This window comes from Scleropages formosus, chromosome 20 (assembly GCF_900964775.1).
Source record: "Scleropages formosus chromosome 20, fSclFor1.1, whole genome shotgun sequence".
Classification (NCBI taxonomy): domain Eukaryota; kingdom Metazoa; phylum Chordata; class Actinopteri; order Osteoglossiformes; family Osteoglossidae; genus Scleropages; species Scleropages formosus.
Window position 1 is genome coordinate 6,311,167 of NC_041825.1, and position 23,609 is coordinate 6,334,775.

The 23,609-nt window shown below is 42.8% G+C and overlaps 1 protein-coding gene across 4 annotated transcripts in view; it reads left to right on the forward strand.

The window, feature by feature from the left end:
• usp31 (ubiquitin specific peptidase 31) overlaps nucleotides 1–23,609 on the forward strand; it is a 29,884-nt gene that overhangs the window by 4,723 nt on the left and 1,552 nt on the right. For 2 of the 4 annotated variants that reach the window (XM_029246706.1, XM_029246707.1), the window contains exons 2-15: nucleotides 3,935–4,072; nucleotides 4,589–4,680; nucleotides 4,785–4,877; nucleotides 8,697–8,832; nucleotides 9,616–9,763; nucleotides 10,073–10,250; nucleotides 11,902–12,013; nucleotides 12,348–12,442; nucleotides 15,491–15,568; nucleotides 16,053–16,182; nucleotides 17,289–17,408; nucleotides 19,238–19,463; nucleotides 20,591–20,749; nucleotides 22,774–22,926. In XM_029246706.1, coding sequence (XP_029102539.1) covers nucleotides 3,935–4,072; nucleotides 4,589–4,680; nucleotides 4,785–4,877; nucleotides 8,697–8,832; nucleotides 9,616–9,763; nucleotides 10,073–10,250; nucleotides 11,902–12,013; nucleotides 12,348–12,442; nucleotides 15,491–15,568; nucleotides 16,053–16,182; nucleotides 17,289–17,408; nucleotides 19,238–19,463; nucleotides 20,591–20,749; nucleotides 22,774–22,926 — 1,858 coding nt within the window. Of the gene's footprint in view, nucleotides 1–3,934; nucleotides 4,073–4,588; nucleotides 4,681–4,784; nucleotides 4,878–8,696; nucleotides 8,833–9,615; nucleotides 9,764–10,072; nucleotides 10,251–11,901; nucleotides 12,014–12,347; nucleotides 12,443–15,490; nucleotides 15,569–16,052; nucleotides 16,183–17,288; nucleotides 17,409–19,237; nucleotides 19,464–20,590; nucleotides 20,750–22,773; nucleotides 22,927–23,517; nucleotides 23,560–23,609 lie in introns of all 4 variants that reach the window. The other 2 variants (XM_029246705.1, XM_029246708.1) reach the window with 2 other exon arrangements.

Genomic DNA, 23,609 nt, shown 5'->3' on the forward strand with positions numbered 1-23,609 from the left:
GGGCAGTTGTGTGGTCCTTGACGAGAAGAAGAATTCGAGTCTCCTTGTAAGTTTCTCCCTGTGCTGCTCTCTCATAGGCAGCTAAGTGTAACCTTGTGTTTACTGTGATTTTACTGGTTTTGGATGGCAGTGTCATAGCAGCCTGAACCAACATTCTAGAAAATATTAGGACATGATTGTTTGACCAAGCAGCAATATGCCAGAAGTCCTTAAAGCTTGTGGTGGTTGATGGTTTGCTTGTGGTTGCGTTGGTGCTCTGACACAAACTCTGTCTCTTCGAGGAACACTCATTTGAGCTGATGTAACCATCTATTTATTCCTAGTGTGACTGAGCGTCAATAAAGCAAAATTTTATGAGATATGAACAGATTTTATGACGTCTTCATAATTCTTCAGCCGTGTCCAAAACTTGTATTGGTAATTTCTTTTTATTTTCTATACGTGTCTTCCATAAACTTCCTTTCCTTCTTTGTGTTTTATTTAACAATAGTTTTGGGGGAAAAGATTTATTTCCAAGACCTCCTTAAAGACTTCCAAGTCTAATGTTTACTGCAGTGATTGCTGGTTGCATTGCAGCATACTGGGCTGGTTCCTCCATGTCATTATCCAGTCAAAACAAACCTTGAAACCAGTGCAATATCTTCCCACTTCCTCCAACATATCCTCAGCGGGATGCCCCAGATATGCCGGTCTTAATGAGAATGGGCTTGTTTTCACACGGTATCTTTCAGACCTTTGTCCTGCAGCATCCTCTCAAAGAAAGCGTATCGGGAACTATATTGAACCGAGCACTCTTCTACACGGCTCATTCCTGATACCGTTGCTATTTCTGTCCTTTTTCCTTCTTCTGGTTGCCTGCCAGAGTGGGAGCTGTCTTATTTAATATAGATTATCCGGTCTCCAGAACGGAGCCTTGCTAATACACTGTCTCTTGCTACTATATAAGGTACATTCACTAGTGGTGCATATCAGCTTTACTTGGGGTTATTGCTTGAGTCTTCAAGGTGTCTTCATAGCATCATTTGATGTTTTCATAGTACCCGCCGTCGACCTTCAATAAATATTTTAGCAGCACAATAAAGGCTGTTTATTTAATAAAATCTGTTTATGCTAATAATTATTATTATGCGCAATCTTGCTGACAGTGTTTTCATAAATGAGCCAAAACACAGTTTAACTATGGACTGAGATAAAGTAAATATAGTAATACAGGCAACTCCCTTTCAGAAAATGGAAACACTGTGATCTTTTTGTTGCGGAATGTTTTCAGTGGCTCCAAATGAAAATCTGAAAGCAGAAGCGGTAACCACTACACTTTCTTGGAACAGCAGCTACTGTAGTGGTTAGAGCCCCCTCCTACTCAGTGGAGCCAGGTTCAAATCCCACCTTCTGCTTTTGTACTCTTGAGAATGGTCCTTACCCTGATTTGCGCCAGTAAAAATTTCCCAGCTGTATAAATAGACAAATAATTACAAGTAGCATAATACTGTTAGTTGGTTTTAGAAAAGTGACAACTAAATTGATAAATGCATGTGAAGTGTTCCTAAATTTGCCTCTAGCAGTGTAACATCAGGTTGAATTTATCCCCTTTTTGAGAGTACCGTTTTGGGATCTCAAAACTTTTGCTTCTTGTTCATGTCATTGTGTTGTACTATAGTACAGTCTCAGAGCAGAACAACTGCTGTAAGTGTGCTTTTACTTTGAAGTATTTATATTTACGCCTTTTAGCTGAACATTTTGAAACGCATATTATTTGTTCTTTATAACTAACAATGTGTCAGATATGTTCTGTTGTGGACCAGTTTCTCTTTCTAAAGATGAGAGCAGTGGTCATGTACACATGATTTTATTATGTCCTTGTCGATTTCTGACATCTGTGTTGCACCATGTTAATCACTATCATCCTTGTTCAACTGCCATCTCTGTACACAAAGAAAGTTACCCTATAAATTTTCACAGTAAAAACCAATGATATCTAGAGAACCATTGTTTTGGCTTTCAGGATGTAAGCCAGACCATTCAGGATTTATTCATAGTGTGCGGGTCACCCTTGGTTTCCTGTAGCTTTTTCAGTCTAAACATTTTTTGGTCCTCGGCCACAATAATGTAGAAGTAACTCAATATTTGACGTCCATGCCAGCCTTGGTTCAGCATATTGACGTTCCGAATTCTGCTGTACGGCTCAAACTAAAAGACGTAGCAAAAGGAAGGTGGAACTTGCAGAATAACAGTCAGGTGCGCTTCCTCTTGGCTGAACTCCAACTGTGGCTTGTTTGTTTGCCTTTTTCTTGGGATGGAAAGTTCAACTTGGTCTGGACCAACCAGGGCGCTCTTGATTTAATTTTCTCCTTACATGTGTATTAGACAACACAAGTGGCCTAGTGCACGTTTTCCAGCCTGCTACATTAGAGCTGAAGTGGCCTTTTCCTGATCGAGAGACTGTCTGCACATCTTGCGTTGCTGAGACCTTCAGTGTGCAGTATTTCTGTTTGTTTAGTCCTGTACATTGATTCCTGTGAGTGGGTTGCTCCAGCAAGGATTAAATTAATCAGATTTTAAAGCTAATCCAATGTTTCTTAATCTACATTTTAAGTCTTAAGCAAGTTAGCAATTAAAACGAGAACCTGTGATTAGTGTAAATTTTATGTCTGCCTTGTTGGATTTTGTAACGTAATTATTATTATTTAATTGATATGTAGGGGGTGCGGTGGCGCAGTGGGTTGGACCGGGTCCTGCTCTCCAGTGGGTCTGGGGTTCGAGTCCTGCTTGGGGTGCCTTGTGATGGACTGGCGTCCTGTCCTGGGTGTGTCCCCTCCCCCTCCGGCCTTACGCCCTGTGTTGCCGGGTTAGACTCCGGTTCCCCGCGACCCCGTATGGGACAAGCGGTTCTGAAAATGTGTGTGTGTGTGTGTGTGGAAGTATAATATCATTTAATTTAGATGACACTTTTGTCCAAAGTGGCTCTCAGTGTGAAGTTTGTATGTTAAGATATTTCGAATAGTTACCCATTTATACACATATTCAGGGGAGGCACCTAGATCCTGGCTACTACAGAAGGAGCAGGGACTTGAACCTGGGTCCTTCATTTGCAAGGCGGCAGCTGTAACCACATGGTACCAGCTGCCTTAATGTTAAAGTAGTAATCGAGCTTGATCTGTTATCTTTGTCTTTTATTCATGAGAATGCAAATTTGGTAAATCAGGATTAAATTGGAACAAGATATTGCACGTCGTGCAGTCTGATAAAACTGTGATCCTTGACTTCACCTACCTCGTGATGCTCTTTGTTGTTGCGACCCCTGCTTCGGTTAAACCTGATGTGCGGTGCCTTGAGTATCCTGTTCTTAGGTGGCACTTTGCAATACGCTGCACGTAGGACCACCAGTGTACTGGCGTACAAGTGTGAACGAGAAGCACCAATAACCTCTTTACCTCATTAATGATGCTGTTGTCAAAAGTACATCTTCTGGTGTTACTGCTCTTCCTTTGAACCATTGGCACCTCTCTGACCATTCCGGGTTGCCGAGCTGGGCTCCTCTCATGCAGTGAAACAAGGCGGTACTATTTATTCCAGTGATTGCGCAGCCACCTACTGTAGGCCCACAGCCGCACATCTTACTTGGGAAAATTTCTGTCGCAGCGCATCCTGCCTCTTCAGTATGTTGCAAGATTTGTGTTGACTGTTCATCTGCCTTCAAAGGTAGTTTGTTTTAGCTAAGTCTTTCAGTTTTTAGGTCACTTTCAGATGTTCTATATTTACAGTGGTAACAAGTGGGATCAGGCTTCTTTTTGCATTCAGATCTTAAGCTCAATCGTTGCTGTGCATCAGCTCAGCTACTGAATTAGTGTTGTTTTGTTTTTGGTGAACAGTCCTGAACCCTTTGATACTGCACCCTCTGACCTTTTCTGTTCCACCCGTCTCATTTCTGGTACAGAATGTGGTGTCAAAGAGTGCCCTGCAGTTTAGGGGTAATGCCCAGCATGATGCCCAAGAGTTCCTGCTCTGGCTACTGGACCGCGTACACGAAGACCTCAACAACATCGTCCACCCCAGCAGCAGGGCTTCCATAAAGGTGATTGGGGCAGTCAGTGGCTGCGTGCCGAAATTGGGCAGCTTTAGTGTTTTTTTTTTTTTTTTTTTTTTCTCTGCATCACTGTGTCTGACATTTTGAGACAACCATTAAAGGGTGGGGAGCTTTAGGGGAAATCTTGAGATCATGAAGTGTCAATGTGGTATAAGTTCTGTACCACAAAGTGCTCTGATCTACAGCACCTTCCCACACTGGAATGCCAGGCAACCTTGTAAAGGACCTGCTCTGCATTGATTTACCTTGCATGTGGAATTTCCCCTTTGAGAACTGCTTGAGTAAAGGTCTGATACTTGCATCCAAAGAGCTTCTGCTGTTTAATGTCTTAAACACTTCATCTGTTTGTTGGGTCTTAAGATGAGTTTTGAAAAAATGGCTGCATTCTTTTTGGTCTCTGAATTACAAAGCATCTCACAGTGCTGGCATTGCAGATTGCATGGTATGCCATGGGTGTCCTCTTCTTACTCTGCTGACCTCCTCGGCATCTCCTTGCTTTTCCAGCCCCCGGTCGAAGAGGACGACGAGGCGTCGGAAGGCCCCTCTCTACCAGTGGCTGGCTCTTTTGTGCAGGAGCTTTTTCAGGCCCAGTACAGGTAGAGCAGGTTATGTTTACGATCCATAGAAAATATTTTCTGCTAAAGCTCATCTATTAACACGTTATTAACAATTCTTTTTGTGTCATTGATTTCTCTTTCAGGTCCTCTCTCACGTGCCCTCACTGCCAGAAGCAGAGCAACACCTTTGACCCCTTCCTCTGCATCTCTCTGCCCATCCCCTTGCCTCACACCAGGTGAGTCCTTCCTCAGATGCCTGGCTACCATGGACATCGATACACCTAGTCATCGGTGGACCTTGAATAATGAAGGAGTCCATACAAGTGTGTCTTTGCTGCACTCCAGCAACTTTCGACCCTCTGGGTTCCTCAGACCACCAGTTTGAGCAGTTTTGCTTTAAGTGATACTGCCTGCCTTTGGGCTTTCAGTGGAACATCCTGACCACAGCTGATCTACTTCATGTTCTCTTCAGTGTTCGGCATCATTGGGTTATGACTTCCCATTAACTCTTGGGCAGAAAATTGTATGATCTTGAAATTTCTTAAAGTCTCTGATTGTACGTAGTAATTTCATTAGTGATTTGAGAATTGTGGTGTCACCATCCATTTTGCTGCTATTTCTGGTTCTCCTTTGTTTAATGTCCTTATGTCCAGGGAACAAAGTCGTGAACGCTATTCTCACGCTTTCCCTTTCCAGTGTAGTGGCTTTATCATAGCGAGGAACCCATTGACCTGTCTGTTGTGTAAATTGCTGAGTGATCCTTTTTAAAACAGGAGTCGACTGCAGTGCACTGGGAAAGGAGGAAGGACATTGACCTCTGCTGAGAATTCAGCATCATTCATGAATAATTACATGCTGCAAATCTGACTAAAGCTGAGAAATGTCATTTTCTTATTAATACACGAGGTGTGTCCCATACATGCTGTCCTCAACTTGCAATTACTATTAGGATCCAAAGTCTCTTTATAGAACAGTGTGTTCTTAAATACAATCACAGCCAATGAAAACTTCAAAATACTGACATCTTTCAATTTATTCAAAGGCTAGATTCTGTTAAAACCTCCAGTAAAATGATAATGAATTAAAAAGTAGAACTAATCCAGTCTTACACTCCTCTGTTTGGTGCATTTACTGCCAGTTAATAGCTGGACATGGAAACACAGGTGACGTTTGCTCTGTAAACACAGATAAGAAAATACGATAAAAAGATATAGAAAAATGTTTGTATGAGCTCAAATGTTCATAACGTGAGTACACAGCATAGTATGAGTACATTTTAATTAAACCACAAAACACTTGTAAGAGATGCTTTTAACCGACTTGTGCTTGATTTCTGTTTGGAAGCAGGCCATGTAATAAAGTCTTGCCTCTGCCTGGTCGGCTGTTTTCTTCTCAAGGAAAAACAAATCTACTTTGCACATGAATTCTGTTGCATGTCTCCGGTGGTGTGTTCCAGTGCTTCACAGCTGCTGTAACTTGCACATTCATGCACTTGAGGGTTTATGTATGATTTTGGAGAAGTCGTGTTTTGACAGAATGTTTTAATTCTCAGTGTTCTTGGAGAGACGAATGAGAAGTAGGTGTTTAGGATGTGGGAACAGACTTGGCAGCTGAGGTTTAGGCTGCAGAGACATGGAGGACGGACATGGAGGGCAGATGCATGTTGGTGGACTCCCACGTGTGTTCTGGTCTCCGGCTCAACCGAGGTGCAGCCAACGGGGCAGGACTGAGCCCGGGTTGGAGTGAGAGCTGGGAACATGAACATTTCCTGGGAATGAAGAGATCTACATCAACCCACACTGCCTGGATTACTTTTCCCTTTAATGACACAGACTATTCATAGCAGCAGAGGTTATTATACATCTGTTTCTCTTGCGTATTAGATACTAAATAGGATGTATATATAGAATGGTTTTTAAATTCTTAGTTTTTTGCTTAAAGTGCTTATTAGTGACGGATGGATAGATGGACTTTCATAAAATGTAGTTCAAATTTATCCAAGATAGTATCTATCTCCAGGTAATTTACGCGATAAAGTCCAAGTTTTAATATTAAGAAAATGAGAATAACGCTTTTCATCCTGATAATCTTGCTGCTTATTGTCATTGACCTCGGCAGCTAGATTTCCTGTGGGTGGCAGCGGCCGTGTCGAAGGAGCGCTCCAACACAGGCGCTTCATTTTGAACGCTCCTGCACACCCAGAGGATTTTGCTTGTGGGTGATGAACAGAACAGTTTAGTGGTGCTAACTCACATTTCAACCTTGCATGGTGTGCCTCTCCCCGTGTTTGCACAGGAGCCCTGGTCGACCCGGTTCTGCAGTGTTCAGCGTGTGCATGGACATCACCCGCCTGACCGTGCAAGTCTTTCCTTCATAGATCAGTAATCCTACATGAATTGCGGCATGTATTCTTGGCAAAGAATAATCCGCTTCCATGGACCGGATAGCGAACGCTGGGAACCATTTGTATTTGACATGGCGGTCTTTTTTAGGGGGGACTTTCAGCAGTGCAGAAACCCTGTGTGTGTGTGTGAGATTGTTGGAAGGTGTGGCCTGCTGTGCCTTCTGGTGCACAACTGACAGTCGAGCCCTGCCCTGCTAATACGGCATGTCCCCAGAGTGTGGGACTGTGCTGCTCACACGGGAAGGAAGAATTGCACCATTAAAAGCCCATTTCCACACTGCGCTGTGTGTCGGAGTGCAGGGGCATCATCGAGGCCTTTGATGAAACGTACCATTAAGGGAAGGCCTGCTGAAGTGGAAAGCCTGGCGCACAGATTCTGGAACTGGTTCATGCAAAGTGGCCGACTGGGCTGCTAGCTATTAGTTTCTGCGGCGATTACCCTGCAATAAGCAGCGGTGCTTGCTTGATGGAGTGAGTCTCCTCCTTTCTGCTTCTCCCAGATGTAATTTTCCCAGTTTTAATGATGGTTTTATAAAAAAGCGAAACTGCTGAGGCCCATTATGGCGTGTTTAATCGTAAACGGCGTGGGATCTGCCTCCTGGGTGCCAAGCTGGATGGTGAAAAACACAGATGGGCCTAACGGGAAGCCAGTGATTGCTGCTGTTGGTTGATGTCGTTTTACTGTTCAGATAATGCATCCATCCAGAGCAGATTTTTCTCATGTGTACAGCTAGGTATTTTTACTAGTACATTTCATGTCAAGCACTACATCATGTTCTCCTGCGATGTGAGCCAGCAGCTTTCTGGTTACACCTGTGTGTCCCTCACTACTCTAGTACCCACTGCCTGCTGTTGTATTGATAGGTCCCTCTGATGGGGCCCGTCTGATTTACATTTACAATGCATTGATTTGTTGTTCCAGCATCATCAGACCGGCATCTTCTCCAGGAGGTTGTCTCAAATACGGGTGGTCCTTGATTTATGACGGAGTTTTGTTCCAGTGACCCTGTCATTTGACTTCAACATAAGTTGAACATCCCCTTGTCTTTTTTTTTTTAACCATAAGGATATTTAAACAGTGAACGTGTTTGAATGTTACTTTATATAGGACTTTTTATGTTTTTCCCTCTATTTCCAGCATTATGCATGTTAAAATAATTCTCAGATCAAATAAGTATCTGATATTATTTTCGTGCTTCCACTCATTCTTTCACTCTGATATTTATTTTCTTGTTCCTTTCAGCGCCAACAGAACGCTCACGTTTTCACTCGTTGTCCATATTAAATAACAAGCTACTTGAAGGGAATCGCCCACAAAAAGTTTTCTGCACAAAATGCTGTCACAGCGACACATCAGAACAGTAACTGAGACCAAAACTGGAAAGAAATGGTGCCTCGCGGCAGTGCAGCCAGCCGATGTTATTGTAGCTGGAGTTGTCCGCATTAAACGTTGCAACCAAACGTCAGGGCTCTGAAATAATATAAGGTTAAGGGAATGGCAGTCGTGAGTCCAAGTGGTCGTAAGTTACATGTATTAAACCTCAAGGACCGCCTGTAGTGCTGGAGACTTGGTCTATGAGTCTGTGAGGACTCCCGTTGCTCATTGCGTGTCCTGCTTACTCGGTTGCTGGCGCTTGCTGTCCTTCCCCAGGCCCCTGTACGTCACCGTGGTGTACCAAGGGAAGCGCTCTCACTGCATGAAGATCGGTGTGGCTGTGCCCCTCAACAGCACCGTGTCCCGACTGAGGGAAGCCGTGTCCAAGGAGACCAAGATCCCCCCTGACCAGGTGCCGCAGTAACCTCTCTCTCTGGGTTGTCAGCTTTCGCCGCCAATATCTCCACATCATTGTAGGATTCCTGAATGTACCTCATAAAAAACTAAATTGTGAGAAAGAGTACATAATGTCCATAATGCGATTGAGTCATCCTAAAAGGAACATCTTGGGTATAATAACTTGATTCCAGATTAGCAGCTTTACTGCCCTCCTTCTCCCATGTCACTCCTGAAGAGCCAGGAGGTGTTCAGTTCTCGTCTGCTGAACGGCTGTTTGCGAGCGGCCGCAGTGACTCAGATCTTTCATTTCCCATGGTCATGTGCACCACAGGCGGCACTGTCAGCTGGATGAAGAAATCACTTTGTTTCCGAGAGCCCGTTGTGTCCTGTAACAATCAGCAGCTTGTTTTTGGCATAGCTGACTATCACATAGTTAGGCTGTTGTGGCGTCATGGGATAACAATGGGGTGACAGGACAATTAAAGGACCTTTTATCTATGTTTGTGCAGGTGCTTGAGTTTTGACACTGTTAATGACACTTAAATTGTGCGTGTGTGTGTGTGTATATATACTATATATACACATACTGTATATCTCGCTATATATATGTATAAAAAAATGCACCAGTGCAGCTACTTCATATTGTGGAATGCAGAAATAAGTAAGTCGAGGCCTGTTTGCACTGTGTTTACCACAGAGAAACGCATAAGAACAATTAATTTGGCTGCTGATGCAGGTTTTAGCTTTTACTCCTAATGTGAACTGTGGTCTCACGATAGTCATGTTTTTTGCACAGATCGTTCTCACTGAAATGTACTATGACGGGTTCCATCGCTCCTTCTGCGACGATGACGATGATCTGGACTTCATTCAAGAAAGTGACTCAATCTTTGCATTTGAGACTCCGGAAGTATTCAGACCTGAACATATTCGCTCTCAGAGAGGTATACCTTTTTTTTATATCTTGCAGTTTATAGCCTTTTAAAACTCTTTTAAATTCTTTTACTCTTTTAAAAGTAAACAATGAAACCATGGCTGTCTTATTAAACAGATTGTACAGCAGTGGTGGCAGCGCTGTGTGATAATGTCTGTTATTTCCTGCAGATCATTTTATATCCTTTTTGAAATTTTATGGTGTTTGAGAGCCTTTTCAGCTTTGTCATTTGTCACTGGAGTGACAGTTGGCTATGCCTGACCATGCTGAGGTCAAGTTGCATTACCAGTGCATGACTGAGACACAATTACTATTTTAGGAAGCCTACATGCAAATTTAAACCAGAACAACCTGAAATATGGAACAGAGCACAACAGGACGTCTTCTTATATACAAGGCGCGGTGAAGCCGGCGTTGGGCACCAATAAGAATGCAGGGATGGACAAGATCATCCTCCTGGTCTGCAACAGGGCCTGCACTGGACACCAGGGAAGGAGGTACCAAGACACCAAAACACTGTGCATATTAGTGTCAAACATTCACAGCGTTTGTTAAAATTAATGTTTGCTTCATAAATACTTATCTCCAGAAATACAGTTGTGTATTTTTTTTTTTTTTTTTTTTTTTTTTGCTGCAGCATTAAATGCTTGATGTGTCGTTCAAGAATTCAATAGCACGCCCTTCCTTGCCAAAACTGGTCACATTTAGGTGCTAGACTTGGCCTTTATTACTATTTCCATTGATTGTTATTCAGGAAATTGAGGATTATTTGGAGTTTTAACAGTGAGGTGTGGTAAAACTTAAATACTGTATGGTTTATTACAGCTGTGACTGGATGTCATCTGTCACACTGCCCTTTCTCCTCTGTGTTTTTATACTTCTCAGCAGTGTTATGTGCTTGTATCTGAGAAAAAGACCTTCCAATGTCTCCCTCTTCCAATCCAATTTAAGTGGCGCTTATTAGTAGTGGGGGAAACAGGCTTCGAGAAACTTGTACAGCAGGCCATATCAGATATTTACAAAAAAGCATGCAAGGAATTTAGAATTGAAGTAAAACAAACAAAAAAACTTAATGTTCAATAATGAAGAACAATGAAAGAATAGTTAAAAAAAAAAAATCATAATCATGGTATCGTAATCAAAGGTAAACCATAGCGTAGTAAAGAGTGAATAATAAAATCGAAAAAAAAAATTACAACTCTGCACTGCAATCTGTTCATTTCACAAATACAGCTCATAATGATGAACAATAGAGCATATGATTTATTATTTCCACTGAGGATCATACTGGGTTTGGTGTGTATTGACGCATTCTTCTACAAGACAAGTTGATCTGAGTATTTCAGAGAAATATCCGTGTTTGAGGTTGCATTTGAAATTTCAAGATATGTTCAAGTCAGCTGTTCTTCAGCACCCGTTGGCAACCTGAAGGAGGTGGTGAGAGTTGCATGTTTAAACACTGGTTTGGGTTACATTGAACATATGTGCATGTATTTGGTGATAAATTAAATGGTGACAGATCAGCCTCGGAGGGTTATAATTATGAATTGCTGATGACAGAGAATCCAGTTCCTTCGTCTCAGTAAATCCCAGATGATGAGCTGCTCTGCAAGAATTGTACTGTTTTTTTTTTTTTTTTTTTCCCCCCCTGCAAAGGTTAAGCTGTTAATTTACGTTGTATTCCGTTGCGTAATTCACTGGTCTTTCCAGTGAAGTTACATACAGGGGATGGTGTTTATGGCATCTTTGCAGGTACAATGTCAGTTTTCCAAAGTTGTTTGTAGAGGTTTTGCTTTCTGAAAATAAGCGATTATTTAAAACGAGAAAATTAGTTGTCTGCCTAGTGCTTGCCTAAACACAGTTTGTTGCAGTGCAGCGGACTGTCATGGCTGCCTGCTGACCATACTACCATACTGCGGGAGTTTGACTTCTTCCGTGTGCAAGGGTGGGGAAGTTTGGACAGCTGGCACCAGAGAACCAGCCAAAAATGGCCTTGGCACCCCAGCCTAGCGGATGCTGGCACTGGGATACTTGGATAAATGGAACAGTTTTGGGAGATGAGGCATCTCTTTTATTACACAAAACTCCAGTTCATTATCATCTACTAGCTTCCTGTGTGTCTGACAGTGCACTGGGTTATGGTTTCAGGTTTGGTCATCCTTTTGTACTGTACTTGGAGCGTACTGTGACCTGGGATGTTCTGCAGAAGGAAATCCTAGAGAAGATGCGGCATCTGCTGAGGCCAGGAGTGTACATCCAGGTGAGCCGAGAAGAAGCAGAAGCTGTCGGCAGTGGACAAATCTGGCTCTGAGACTGCTTTTGTGGTAACTCTGCCTAACTACGGGGATGGTAGTTGCGTTCCTTGAGAGCAGCAGTCCGCAAGACATTTGAATTTAATTCGGGGGAAAAAAAAGCCAGCACACGCTGCAGCTCTCAGAAACACCGGCTATAATTTCCTGAACCAACCCAAAGTAGTGTTTCATTATGATTTGTGTGCTTGGCTCTGTCAGATATTGTTTGTATCATGGGAGAGAATGTGCTGTTTGTTTGTACTGGCAAGGTGCCGGATGACTGAAGCCTGTATTTACCGCCAGGTTGGTCCATTCAGCTTGCGGGTGGTGGGAGTGGTTGGGATCACGTACCTTTTACCTCAGGAGGAGCAGCCTCTTTGTCACCCTTCTGTCGAGAGGTAAGACTCCTCACCACCCATGACCATGCAGGTTCACAAAATAAATAGACAAACACACACTTACAATGGTTAAATTGAATAAACCTGATTTGAGCAGACACTGTTGGGCTTGTCGGCTGTACCTTTTTCGAGACGTAATTTAATAATTCATAGAGTTGCTTAGCTTCTGTTGTGTTGATACCTCTCCAGGTACTGATAACAACGTTAAGGTCATGGGCATTGCACGCCGAGTACCTAGTGGCATGGAGACGTGAGCAGGTCTGAGTACGTCTACGTGGCAATTAAACACCTGTTTCTGGGAAAAATATGATTTTTTTTTTTTTTTTTTTATGAGTTATCCCAGTGTAGCTGGTGAGGTGCATACAGAAAATAAAGGGTGTACAAAAATAGTATGCAACAGAAGGGAAAATCCAAAACGATTACAATTCCAATGAAATAACATTGCTTAGTACAAAATCACAATTTCTGTAGAAGAATGAGGTTCAATTTAAATGTATCCACTTTTACTGTAGTTTCAGGAATGATGAAACAAGTAATACTTACTGGCTACAAAAGGAGATTTTATACTTTCACAGACTTGGAAATGATGCCTCCTACCATGTTTATTTTGTTGTGTTTTGAATTGCGTGATTTATTAAATCAACAGCTTAAATAACTGTAAACTGAGGGCTCAGATAGCCAGCATATAGAGGGATCCATGTGGGCTTTACAGTAAGAATTAGAAGAGTACAGATATAGAACCACCGTAGCCATCATGACTTTAGAAGACATGAGTGCACTTGCTTTATGGGCCAATATGCAGAAACTGCTATAACAGAACTGGTATTTGTGCCACCGGGCAGGTTTTACTGATGTGAACGGGGTAAGTCAGGGACTATCGGCTCTGTTAGCAAAGCCCTCATCGCATCTTGTTTACTTTTAGTCTTGCATGTTCAGTTAGCGTGGAAATTTTAACAGACCTATTTTTTTTTACAGCTGAGGTTTATTGTTATTAAATAAACCAGCAAATCCAGGAGTGTTTAACGCTGCTATGTTTGGACCCTTCTGGTTACATTATTTGTCCAGTGCTAACTTTTGATAAGTGTCTTGACATATGTTGTTCACTAAATGAAGCCTTCTTTTTGAAAAGTTACCTTTCTCAGTAAAAGTGAGATAATATGAAACTTTGGATCCATTTCAGAATTTCCAGACCGCTTAACAAGTCTGGCCGATGTTTTTGAAAACACGATTTCTCGTCTAATTGCGGCTGTTTGTTTTGTCAGCGTCCAGGGAGAGGTGGCACTCGGAAGAGCAGGGAATTTCTCTGGAAACGTGCTTTGTCAGGAATGTTGACTGTGTTTCATTTATGTAGCTGATATTGTGAATAAACTAGCAGATATAACACATCTAGTATATCTTATTAATAACTTGAGTAATATCTAATTCCCTAATAAACTTAACAGTTTGAAAGTTGGAGGAGGATGCTGATGGCCAGTACTGTTAAAGATCAGTATAAGCTGTAAGTCGTCTTCATTTCTTGGAAAGGTTGCACTGGTTATTTTAAGGTGTCGTTGAATGCGAAAAACAGCATAAAGAAAATACTTGTGTTTTCATTCCGCTTTGATTTTTCATCTTTGACCAGTTTGACCAAAGACGATTTATTTCATAATTACCACAGTGAGAAAACGGGTTGGTGTCCTCGGATGTGGTTTTTTCGCGTTAATCCCCACTCTGTGAGAAGTTTCTTGTCACCAGCTTTGAATTCTCAGTGGAGGTTAAAGATTGTCTATGTTTTCCTAACACATCTTGTTTGCGCTGCCTATCATTACGCGGTATCTTTGAAATTCACCCTTCACCAGAACCTCGCCCAGGGCAGACGGCTTGAACGCAACCCGAGACCCGAAACGGCGAAGAGCAGAGGGTCGAGATCAGTCGTGACCCGATCAAGCAGTCACGACTGTCCACCCACTGGGGTCACTAGATAGCCTATATCACTAACCTCTTCCTGTTTGCTCCTCTTTTCATTTTCCACAAGCTGATGAAGTTTCCTTGACTGGAAACAAAGCATTTGCACCCAAAACTACAAGTTTGGCAAGGACCTTGAACATCAGTCCCTTCAGCATGCCAAACCAGTTAACTGCATGATTTTCGTATGAATCATTCATCTTCCCAATGGAGAAACATAACTGTAGAGCGGTGCAATCGTAGTAATTTTCCAAACTACCTGTATATAGGTTAGACATGTTAGAAGAAATGGTTCCTGTTATCTTAAAACAGCAGAGCACCTCCATACTGTGACATGTTTGAAGTGAAACAAACATGAACTGAAACATGTCTGAGCATTTTTGATGTCAGTGGCAATGACCTACTTGTGCAAACTCTGAGCACGACCGACTGCTGTGCAGAGAATCTGCGAGAGTTGACCGGCCCCCGGGAAAGTTTATGTACTTGTCATCCTCGCCGCTGCTGGCTCCCAGGTCACTGACCCGGTTGAGCACCGCTGCCCTCGCATCTCTCGGTTTGTTCCTCTCAGGTGAAGGGTGAGCAGTGGTACGCTGTCCTCAGTTGGCTTGAACAACCCACAACCATGTCATAAGAGCAGTAGCTGTTTGGCTTGGCACTTGAAGTCCCCTGCCAGGCTGCTTAACAAAGTTCTCAGTTTTTTTTTTTTTAAAATTAGCAGCAGCTTGATGTGTTATGGGGGCACAGTGGTGCAGCGGCCTTGGCTGGGTCCTGCTCTCTGGTGGGTCTGGGGTTCGAGTCCTGCTTGGGGTGCCTTGCGATGGACTGGCGTCCCGTCCTGGGTGTGTCCCCTCCCCCTCCAGCCTTGCGCCCTGTGTTGCCGGGTTAAGCTCCGGTTTGCTGCAACCCCGCTTGGGACAAGTGGTTTTAGCCTGTGTGTGTGTGTTATTTAGGTGGAAAATGCAGATGGGCTTGAGCTCTCAGTAGTAAATAGAGTTACAAAAATGTGACTGTCATATGTTGCCATATGTTTTTTGTTGCTAAGTCCTGGTGCATGTGTAGCAAGGCTGTGATTTTCAGTCTTTTATCCTTATCTGTTCTCCGCAGGGTGTACAAATCCTGTGGGCCGGGGGGGCCTCCACACGTCAAAATAGTGGTGGAATGGGACAAAGAGACCAAGGATTAGTGAGTAACTCTGCTCTGAGGCCCTGCAGTCCTTTACTGCAAGTTGCTGTTCGATTCTGCCCTGCGGTGTGATTTGGATTGTGTGTAATTGTGTGTTTGTGTTCTGCGTAAAAATGTAAGCACATAATTAGTACATCATCAGTGAATAATATCTGCAGTAAGCAGCCTTTTTGTGGGATGAGGGGAATAAATTTTGTAACCAGTAATAAAGAAAATGTTTTGATGTTTCTTTAGATCCTGTTGCAATGAAATTGGATTTAGTTTACAGTTGATAAGTGGAAAGATGTGATTATACAATACAGTGCTTACTATGTGTGAAATGTGATATTTGTCTGGTGGTGGGGGATGCCTGCAGAAAGTGTGCTTATTAGCTTGCTTTTTGCTGCCTGTCCCGTATTTGGCTGGCACTGTGATGGTGTAGCTGGCCGTCCTCGTCTCCTGACAGCGTAACATTGTACTTGGCTGTCGTCCTCTCTTGCTGCAGCCTCTTTGGCCACACAGAGGACGAGTACATCCCAGATGCGGAGAGTGTGCGCCTGCAGAGAGAGCAGCACCAGCAGCCGCAGACCTGCACCCTCGCACAGTGCTTCCAGCTGTACACCAAAGAGGAGCAGGTACAAAACGCACGTAACAAACATTTGCAATCATTAGAGACGGTGACGTTTAGGAAAATATTTCAGCCTACATATATTTATTTATTTAGCAGGGAGTGTGGTGGCACAGCGGGTTTGGCCTTTTCCTGCTCTCTGGTGGGTCTGGGGTTTGAGTCCCGCTTGGGGTGCCTTGCAATGGACTGGCGTCCCGTCTCGCGGTGTCCCCTCCCCCTCCGGCCTTGCACCCTGTGCTCTCAGGACAAGCAGTTTCAGTAAACGTGTGTGTATTTATTTATTTGGCTGGCACTTTTCTCCAAAGTGACTTACAGTTTTGAGCTACTTGCAGTTGTTTATCCATTCATACAGCCGGATAATTTTTACTGGAGCAATTTTTTTTAGGAGACATACCTTGCTCAAGGGTATTATAACTGGAGGCAGGATTTGAACCTCAAACCTCTGGGTCCAACAGCAGCAGCTCTAACTGCTACACTACCAGCTGTCCCAAACTTGATAAACAGGGTATCATGTATGGAAGCTTCATCTGTTCATAGCTTTCTGGTTAAGATGCTTTCGTTGGTGTCTGGAGTTTAAAAAAATGCCTTTTCATATGTTCTAAAATATGTAAAAGGGGAAAGAAACATCTTGTAATAAATAATTAATTCCCCTGATATAAAGTTTTGAAAGATTGCACTCATTCATTTGTAGCCCCACCCCCTCGCTGCTCTGAATTGTTGCTTTTATATCATTTTGTAAAAGACTACTTCCGTTCAATGCTGGAGCAACAAAACTGAGTGATGCTTTATGACTTGTTTTCTGTAACGGAATACATGTGGACAACAGAAATGAAAATGGCAGTGTGGCTTCTTGAGGATATTTTAGTCATTCACAAAGCATGAGGATAGAGTTACTCATTTTTCCTTCCACAACCTCAAACTCCTTTCTAAAGCACATTCCTGTAGTTGTCTGGGAAAACTCCCTCAGCAACCTTTTTCCGATGCCATTTCAAATTTGCGGACATAAAATGCCAGAACCCGGCTGATTCGGTGACATGTTGCATTCCAGCTCCGTGGAATGTGTACACTGGTACAGCATGCGATAGAACGATATTTGCGACTCTTGTGTTGCAGCTCGCCCCGGACGACGCCTGGCGGTGCCCGCACTGCAAGCAGCTACAGCAGGGCAGTATCAAGCTGAGCCTCTGGACCTTGCCGGACATCCTCATTCTGCACCTGAAGAGGTTCCGACAGGTATGGGCTGTTGTTGTGCAATGTTGTAAGTATTCTCTGCTGCTTTATAAAATTGTTATAACTTTATAGTAAGTGACAGGAAATTTATCTGATATTATTATTATTATTATTATTACAACAATAATAAATCATTAATATCAGTATATAATAATTAGGATATAATCAGAAAATCAGTATATTATTATTATTATTATTATTATTATTATTATTATTTTTATTATTATTATTATTAGTATTTATATAATACTAATAAATATTATTATTAATGTTTCCCAGGTCACTTACAAAGCCGTACGCTCACAATCTCCAGATGACAGCCTAAGATTTGTTAGTAACACAAATCCAGTGTAATAGAAATAATCATTTCGCAGTTCAATGCACTCAGCATATGTTTTTCTTTTCAACAGTTACAGTTAAAGTGAAACTGTAAAGTAAAAGGTAAAACAGCAAAGAAAATAAACAATGAAGTCAGGTGCCGATTAATCACGCTAAGATAAGCCATCTGGCAAATGAGGAGAGGAAAACAAACAAAAACTCCCAGACTATGAAATTCAGGAGAAAAATAAGCCTCCATGGGACCAAGTCCCAGTGACTTCCCACCCCTCCTGCACATTTTTGGGTATTAACACACGACTGTGCCACTACAGCTAAGGGTACTTTTTTCCACCGGCCAGTGCTGCATCAACATCGGTGCAGCCAGGGATCTGTAATCAAGCGGTGTCAGATAACTCAGTCCAGTAGGCTTCAGTGTCATTCAGTGTCAGTCACAGCCAGAGGCTTCCCGGTTGGCTTTTGTTGAGTCCGGAAGACATTCTGATGCCCCAGATAGACAAAGCAAAGGAAGAACGATCAGTATAAACAATGAAGAAAACAGAATGAGCAGAACAAATGGTTGTATTGGCAAGGAAATCTTAATTAATTTTAAAACGAATCTTAGAGGCTAATCACACATTTACAGATGAGCAATGAAATACTGTGGGAAAAGTAGGAGAAGGTGTTTTAAGCAGGGATTTGGTAACGATTGAAGATTTGAATTTTCCAAAGGCAGCAGAAGCTCAAAAAAACTAGTAGCACATGTGATGTTGTGTAGCAGCTTTCATCATGCTTTGGAAGCAATAAGAGACCAAGTGATCCTTTTTTGTGTTCTTGGACAGTGCAGGTAGTTGTATAGGGGAAAAATGATGGACCTGGGATAGTGAATGTCATTGACAGTGAATGTCAAAATTAGCATTCCATTGTCATAGAGAGGTTCTTTGAGAGTGAGATCTTGAGCAGGAGGTCTGGCGAAGGATTTCCAGATGGCAGGTAGAGGATGTCAGATTTGGAGAGACTGCGTTTCAAAGGAATGGAGCCATCCAGGAAGAGATGCCTGAAATCGTGGAAGTGTGAGAATTAAAATAAGAAAAGGAGTTGTAAATGTGGGTGTGTGGAGAATGTGAACGTGTCTGGAGGATATGAGATGTCCCAGTACTGATCGCTGAAGTACAACTATAGTTTGGACACAAGGAGAATAGAGCCTCTTATTTCGTAAGAGCTGTAGGACTGGGGAAAATATATGAAAATTAAAATATTGCTGAGATGACTTGTATTTTTGGTATTTTATTTAGAATTTTTTTACCGGCATTAGACGTGTAAGCATTAGTTAGTCATTACAAAAGCTACCCAAGTTTCTCAGTTCCTCAAAATAGTTTGTTTCACAATTATGCAGTTTTTTTCTCAGGTGGAATGAAATGGTTGAAGTCTTTCTGCATGTTGAAGAAGTCTCAAAGTCCTCTGAAAGTCTTCTTCATCTGAGTTTTGAACTGATCAGGTGCTTATTCCCACTGCAGGAGGGAGATAGGAGGATGAAGATGCAGAACATGGTGAAGTTCCCTCTTGTGGGCATGGACATGGCACCCCACATGGTGAAGAGGAGTCAGAGCAGCTGGAGCCTGCCCTCACACTGGTCGCCCTGGCGACGACCCTATGGGATGGGTCGAGATCCAGAAGACTACCTTTACGACCTGTATGCAGTGTGCAACCACCATGGCACCATGCAAGGGGGACACTACACAGGTACCATGTGAACGTGTTGCCGAAAAAAGCTTTGGGAACAACGTCATCGTTCTCTATTTGAGATGGAGGATTTGCTCGCTGGAATGGTACCGCTCTTCCTAGAATTAAACAGATAACCCCTGAAGGTGTGCGTAACTGGTGTGATTTTATAAAACGTCTACTGTTACCAGTGCATTTTTATACTCTTTGTCTGATATACCACAGATTGAATACACAGGATATGTTTAAGGGAGTAAAATGCACATGTAATACACGCACACACACGCACACACTGTCTGAACTGCTTGTCCCATTTGGGGGTCGCGGGGAGCCGGAGCCCAACCCGGCAACACAGGGCGCAAGGCTGGATGGGGAGGGGACACACCCAGGACAGGACGCCAGTCTGTCACAAGGCACCCCAAGCAGGACTCGAACCCCAGACCCACCGGAGAGCAGGACCCAGTCCAACCCACTGCGCCAGCGCCCCCCTCTACATGTAATACACTGAAAATTCAGTTATATATGAGATCATACACATTTTGTGTTGCTGTAGACCTACATTTACATGTATTCATTTAGCAGATGCTTTTCTCCAAAGCGACGTACATCTCCGAGAAAATACAATTTGTGCTTTACAGTAAGAGAAAGAGACATAGCTGCAGACATGTGATTCTTAAGTAAACCTAGTTTGTTACTTTCCAATTGATGCACCGATCCTCATCGCTTGAGCGGGTGCACAAAACGCAGGATAGATGAGTCCTGATAACCTTCCTTCAAAATTTAAAAAAAAAAATATTTATGAGGTACACAAACATTTACATGCAATGCAGGAGTAACGGCTGTGTAAAGGCTTATCTGGAGATGATCATAAAGTTACGGTGCATTAACATTTACACCATCCATGAGCTGGAGAGATCTTGGGCGAAGTGAGTCCGGAAAAGGTGAGTTTTCAGACCCTTCTTGAATGTAGACAGAGTTTCAGCAGTTCTGAGTGAGAGGGGGAGGTCATTCCGCCACAATGGAGCCAGAACTGAAAACCTCCATGCTTTACTTTTTGTGCGCGGGACCATCAAACGAGCAGAAGTAGACAAGTGACCAGGTCTGGTTGGGGTGTAGCGGTTGACCTCTCTCCTTCCTGTCTCCTGCAGCGTACTGTAAGAACTCCATTGATGGACAGTGGTACTGCTTTGACGACAGCGACGTTCAGCTCATATCTGAGGACGAAGTTTGCAAGCAGACGGCCTACATCCTGTTCTATCAACGGAGGGCCACCATTCCTTCCTGGTCTGCAAACAGTTCAGTAGCAGGTGAGCATTGCCCCTGAGAAGTTCTCTGTGACGCTTTTCCCACCTACACAGCAGGACACTGTGCCCGCTGTCATGAACCGAGGTGCCGTATATGAGTACGTGTTGCTTCTCTGCTGGGTTACACTGAAATGTACCTCTCTGTTGTACTTGCACTACACTGGGAGTAGAAGTTTGTTCATAACGTCTTTGTGACTGCAAAGTCACTTTTACCACTAATTACCTATAACTAAACAGAAGCCCCTTGATATTCTGGAGGTTAGATTCTGTACAAATCTCTTATTTATCTGAAATAAAAAAAAAATTACAAAGCTTTGAAAATATTTAGAAACTTTATGCTAGATTAAAATTAAAATGATAATAAATTGACGGCAATAAAAAAAAAAAAACAGCTGTTTACATAAACTCCTGAACGCATGTGCAACATTCGTCATTGTGTTGTTGGTCACCAGCACCCACAAACACCTCTATAATAAATGGGCAGCTGGTAGTGTAGTGGTTACAGCTGCTTCCTTTGAACCCAAAGGTCAGTGGTTTAAGCCTCACCTCCAGCTGTAATACCCTTAAGAAGGTATTTACCCTAGTTGCTCCAGTAAAAATTACCCAGCTATATAAATGGGTAAATAAATCGAGGTAGATTAACGTTGTAAGTTGCTTTGGAGAAAAGTGTCAGCTAAATGAAGTAATGTGATGTAAAACCCTGTAACCCTGCTGCAATGTTTTGGGCGGCACTGCTGTCTCACAGCGCCTGGGTGGTGCGAGAGGACGTGAGTTCGATCCCCGCTCAGTCTGTGTGGAGTTTGCATGTTCTCCCTGTGTCTGCGTGGGTTTCCTCCGGGTGCTCTGGTTTCCTCCCACAGTCCAAAGACATGCTGTTCAGGTTCACTCAGTGTGTTCCACTGATGTATGGATGAGTGACCCATTGTAAGAAGTGTATTTAGCAGTGTAAGTCACAGCTGTGAATAAGGTGTGTGGGTTGATAACACTACATAGAGTTCATTGGAAATCACGTTGGACGAAAGCTTCTGCTAAGTTAATAAATGTAATGTAAATGTATAAACACTGTGGAATAGTGTTGAAATAACGTGGTAACGCGTTCTATTTGGGTGAACTTTACTGCCATCTAGTGGCTGAGGGAGTAAACAGTTCTCATTGGATCCAATACAAACAGTAATTGAAAACACAGACCAAGAAAAATCAATAAAATATACTAGAAAATGTTTATATCAAAGCTGTTGTAAGAAGCCAGTGTATAAATAGAAACTTCTGAAATGAATTTAAAAAAACTGAGTATAACATTTACAAACTGCATTTGAACAGGTATCAGTGTCCCCTAATTACAGAAATTAGTCTTTTGTACATACACACACATTTTCCAGAACCGCTTGTCCCTTACGGGGTCACGGGGAACCGGAGCCAACCCGGTAACGCAGGGCGCAAGGCCAGAGGGGGAGGGGACATATGATACAAAAATTTCACGAGCAGATTATCACCAGTGTGTTGCATTATTTTCCAGCAAAAAAACTGTTTAAAGAGCGTACAGTACACTGACGTGTTGACGTATTTTTGTCCTATTCGAAGCTTGAGCTCGTATTCGGAAGCAGTTAACGTTCTGCAGGACCTTTAGGATTGTTGCTGTCGGAGCTGCTGTAAAGCATACCGTGAAATGACATTGTGTAGTAGAACAGATCTGTCCTGGTTATCTGTACCTCGCTGGGAAGTTTTATCTTGACAGGGCTGTAGATAGTGGCAGACTCTAAGTGAATTAATTGCCTGGTCAGTTTCCTGAAAAGCAGCCAACCAGCATCCAGATGCTTTCTTTTTTTTTTTTTTTTTTTTTTTAACCCTTCTTGCTCATCCTGGAGCTTGAAAAACATTGACCTCTGGTGTCCGCTGAAACAAAAGGTCCAAATCAGAAGTCAGTTGTCGACCGAGAGATCGACAGCACTGTCATTACACATCGCAGATTATGTCCCCTGACTGTGTGTGCTGCTGTGCTCTGCCCACCCCCACCTACCCGGTCCAAGGTTCCACCAGCTCCTCCCTGTGTGAGCACTGGGTGAACCGGCTCCCAGGCAGCAAGCAGGCCAGCATGGCATCCGCCACCTCCTCTCGACGCACCTCGCTCATCTCGCTGTCGGAGTCGGTGGAGTTCACCGGGGAGCGCAGTGAAGACGATGGTTAGAGGCACACTTCAGCATCACAACTCCTACGTCCCTGTGACTTCTTTATCGCTCTGTGTTATAGTGCATGTCATGTTGTCGTCTACTGAAGGATAGCAGTGTGGTTCTATTGCTGTCATATTCTCTGAAATTAAATGTACTGGTTTTCCATTAGGGGGTCAAACTCCTTCCTGGCAGGGCAGTTGTGTGCGTCTTTTGCTCTGGCTCCCCCTGATATTTATTGAGTGCCATTATTATTAATATTTTTACTGATATTTTGGTACGCTGTTTTAAAATATATAAATTTGTGGATTCTGACCTTTTCACTGTTTTGGATTATTTATAATTTGGTAGAAAAGTACATTAAGAATGTATAATAATAATAACAATAATAACAGTTAAGTTTTTATAAGTATGGGTGGGTATGAAATCCACTGTATATATGGCCTGCCAGGTAGTTTTTCCACCCTGTTTTTCAACAGTAATAAAATATCTTGAGTTAAAATGGGAATGTTAACTGCTCTTAAGTCAAGGCTGAGGACCATGAAGTGTAAGCTGACCGCTCTCTTTTCCTGTTTATCTCTTTCTTATATTCTTTCTAACCTGTAGCTTTTGAATTTCTGGCTAACAAAGGATCTACTGCCATGCTGAGTTAAGAGAACACGCATGCATTCACGTTATCTCTAAAATCCGCCCAGCCT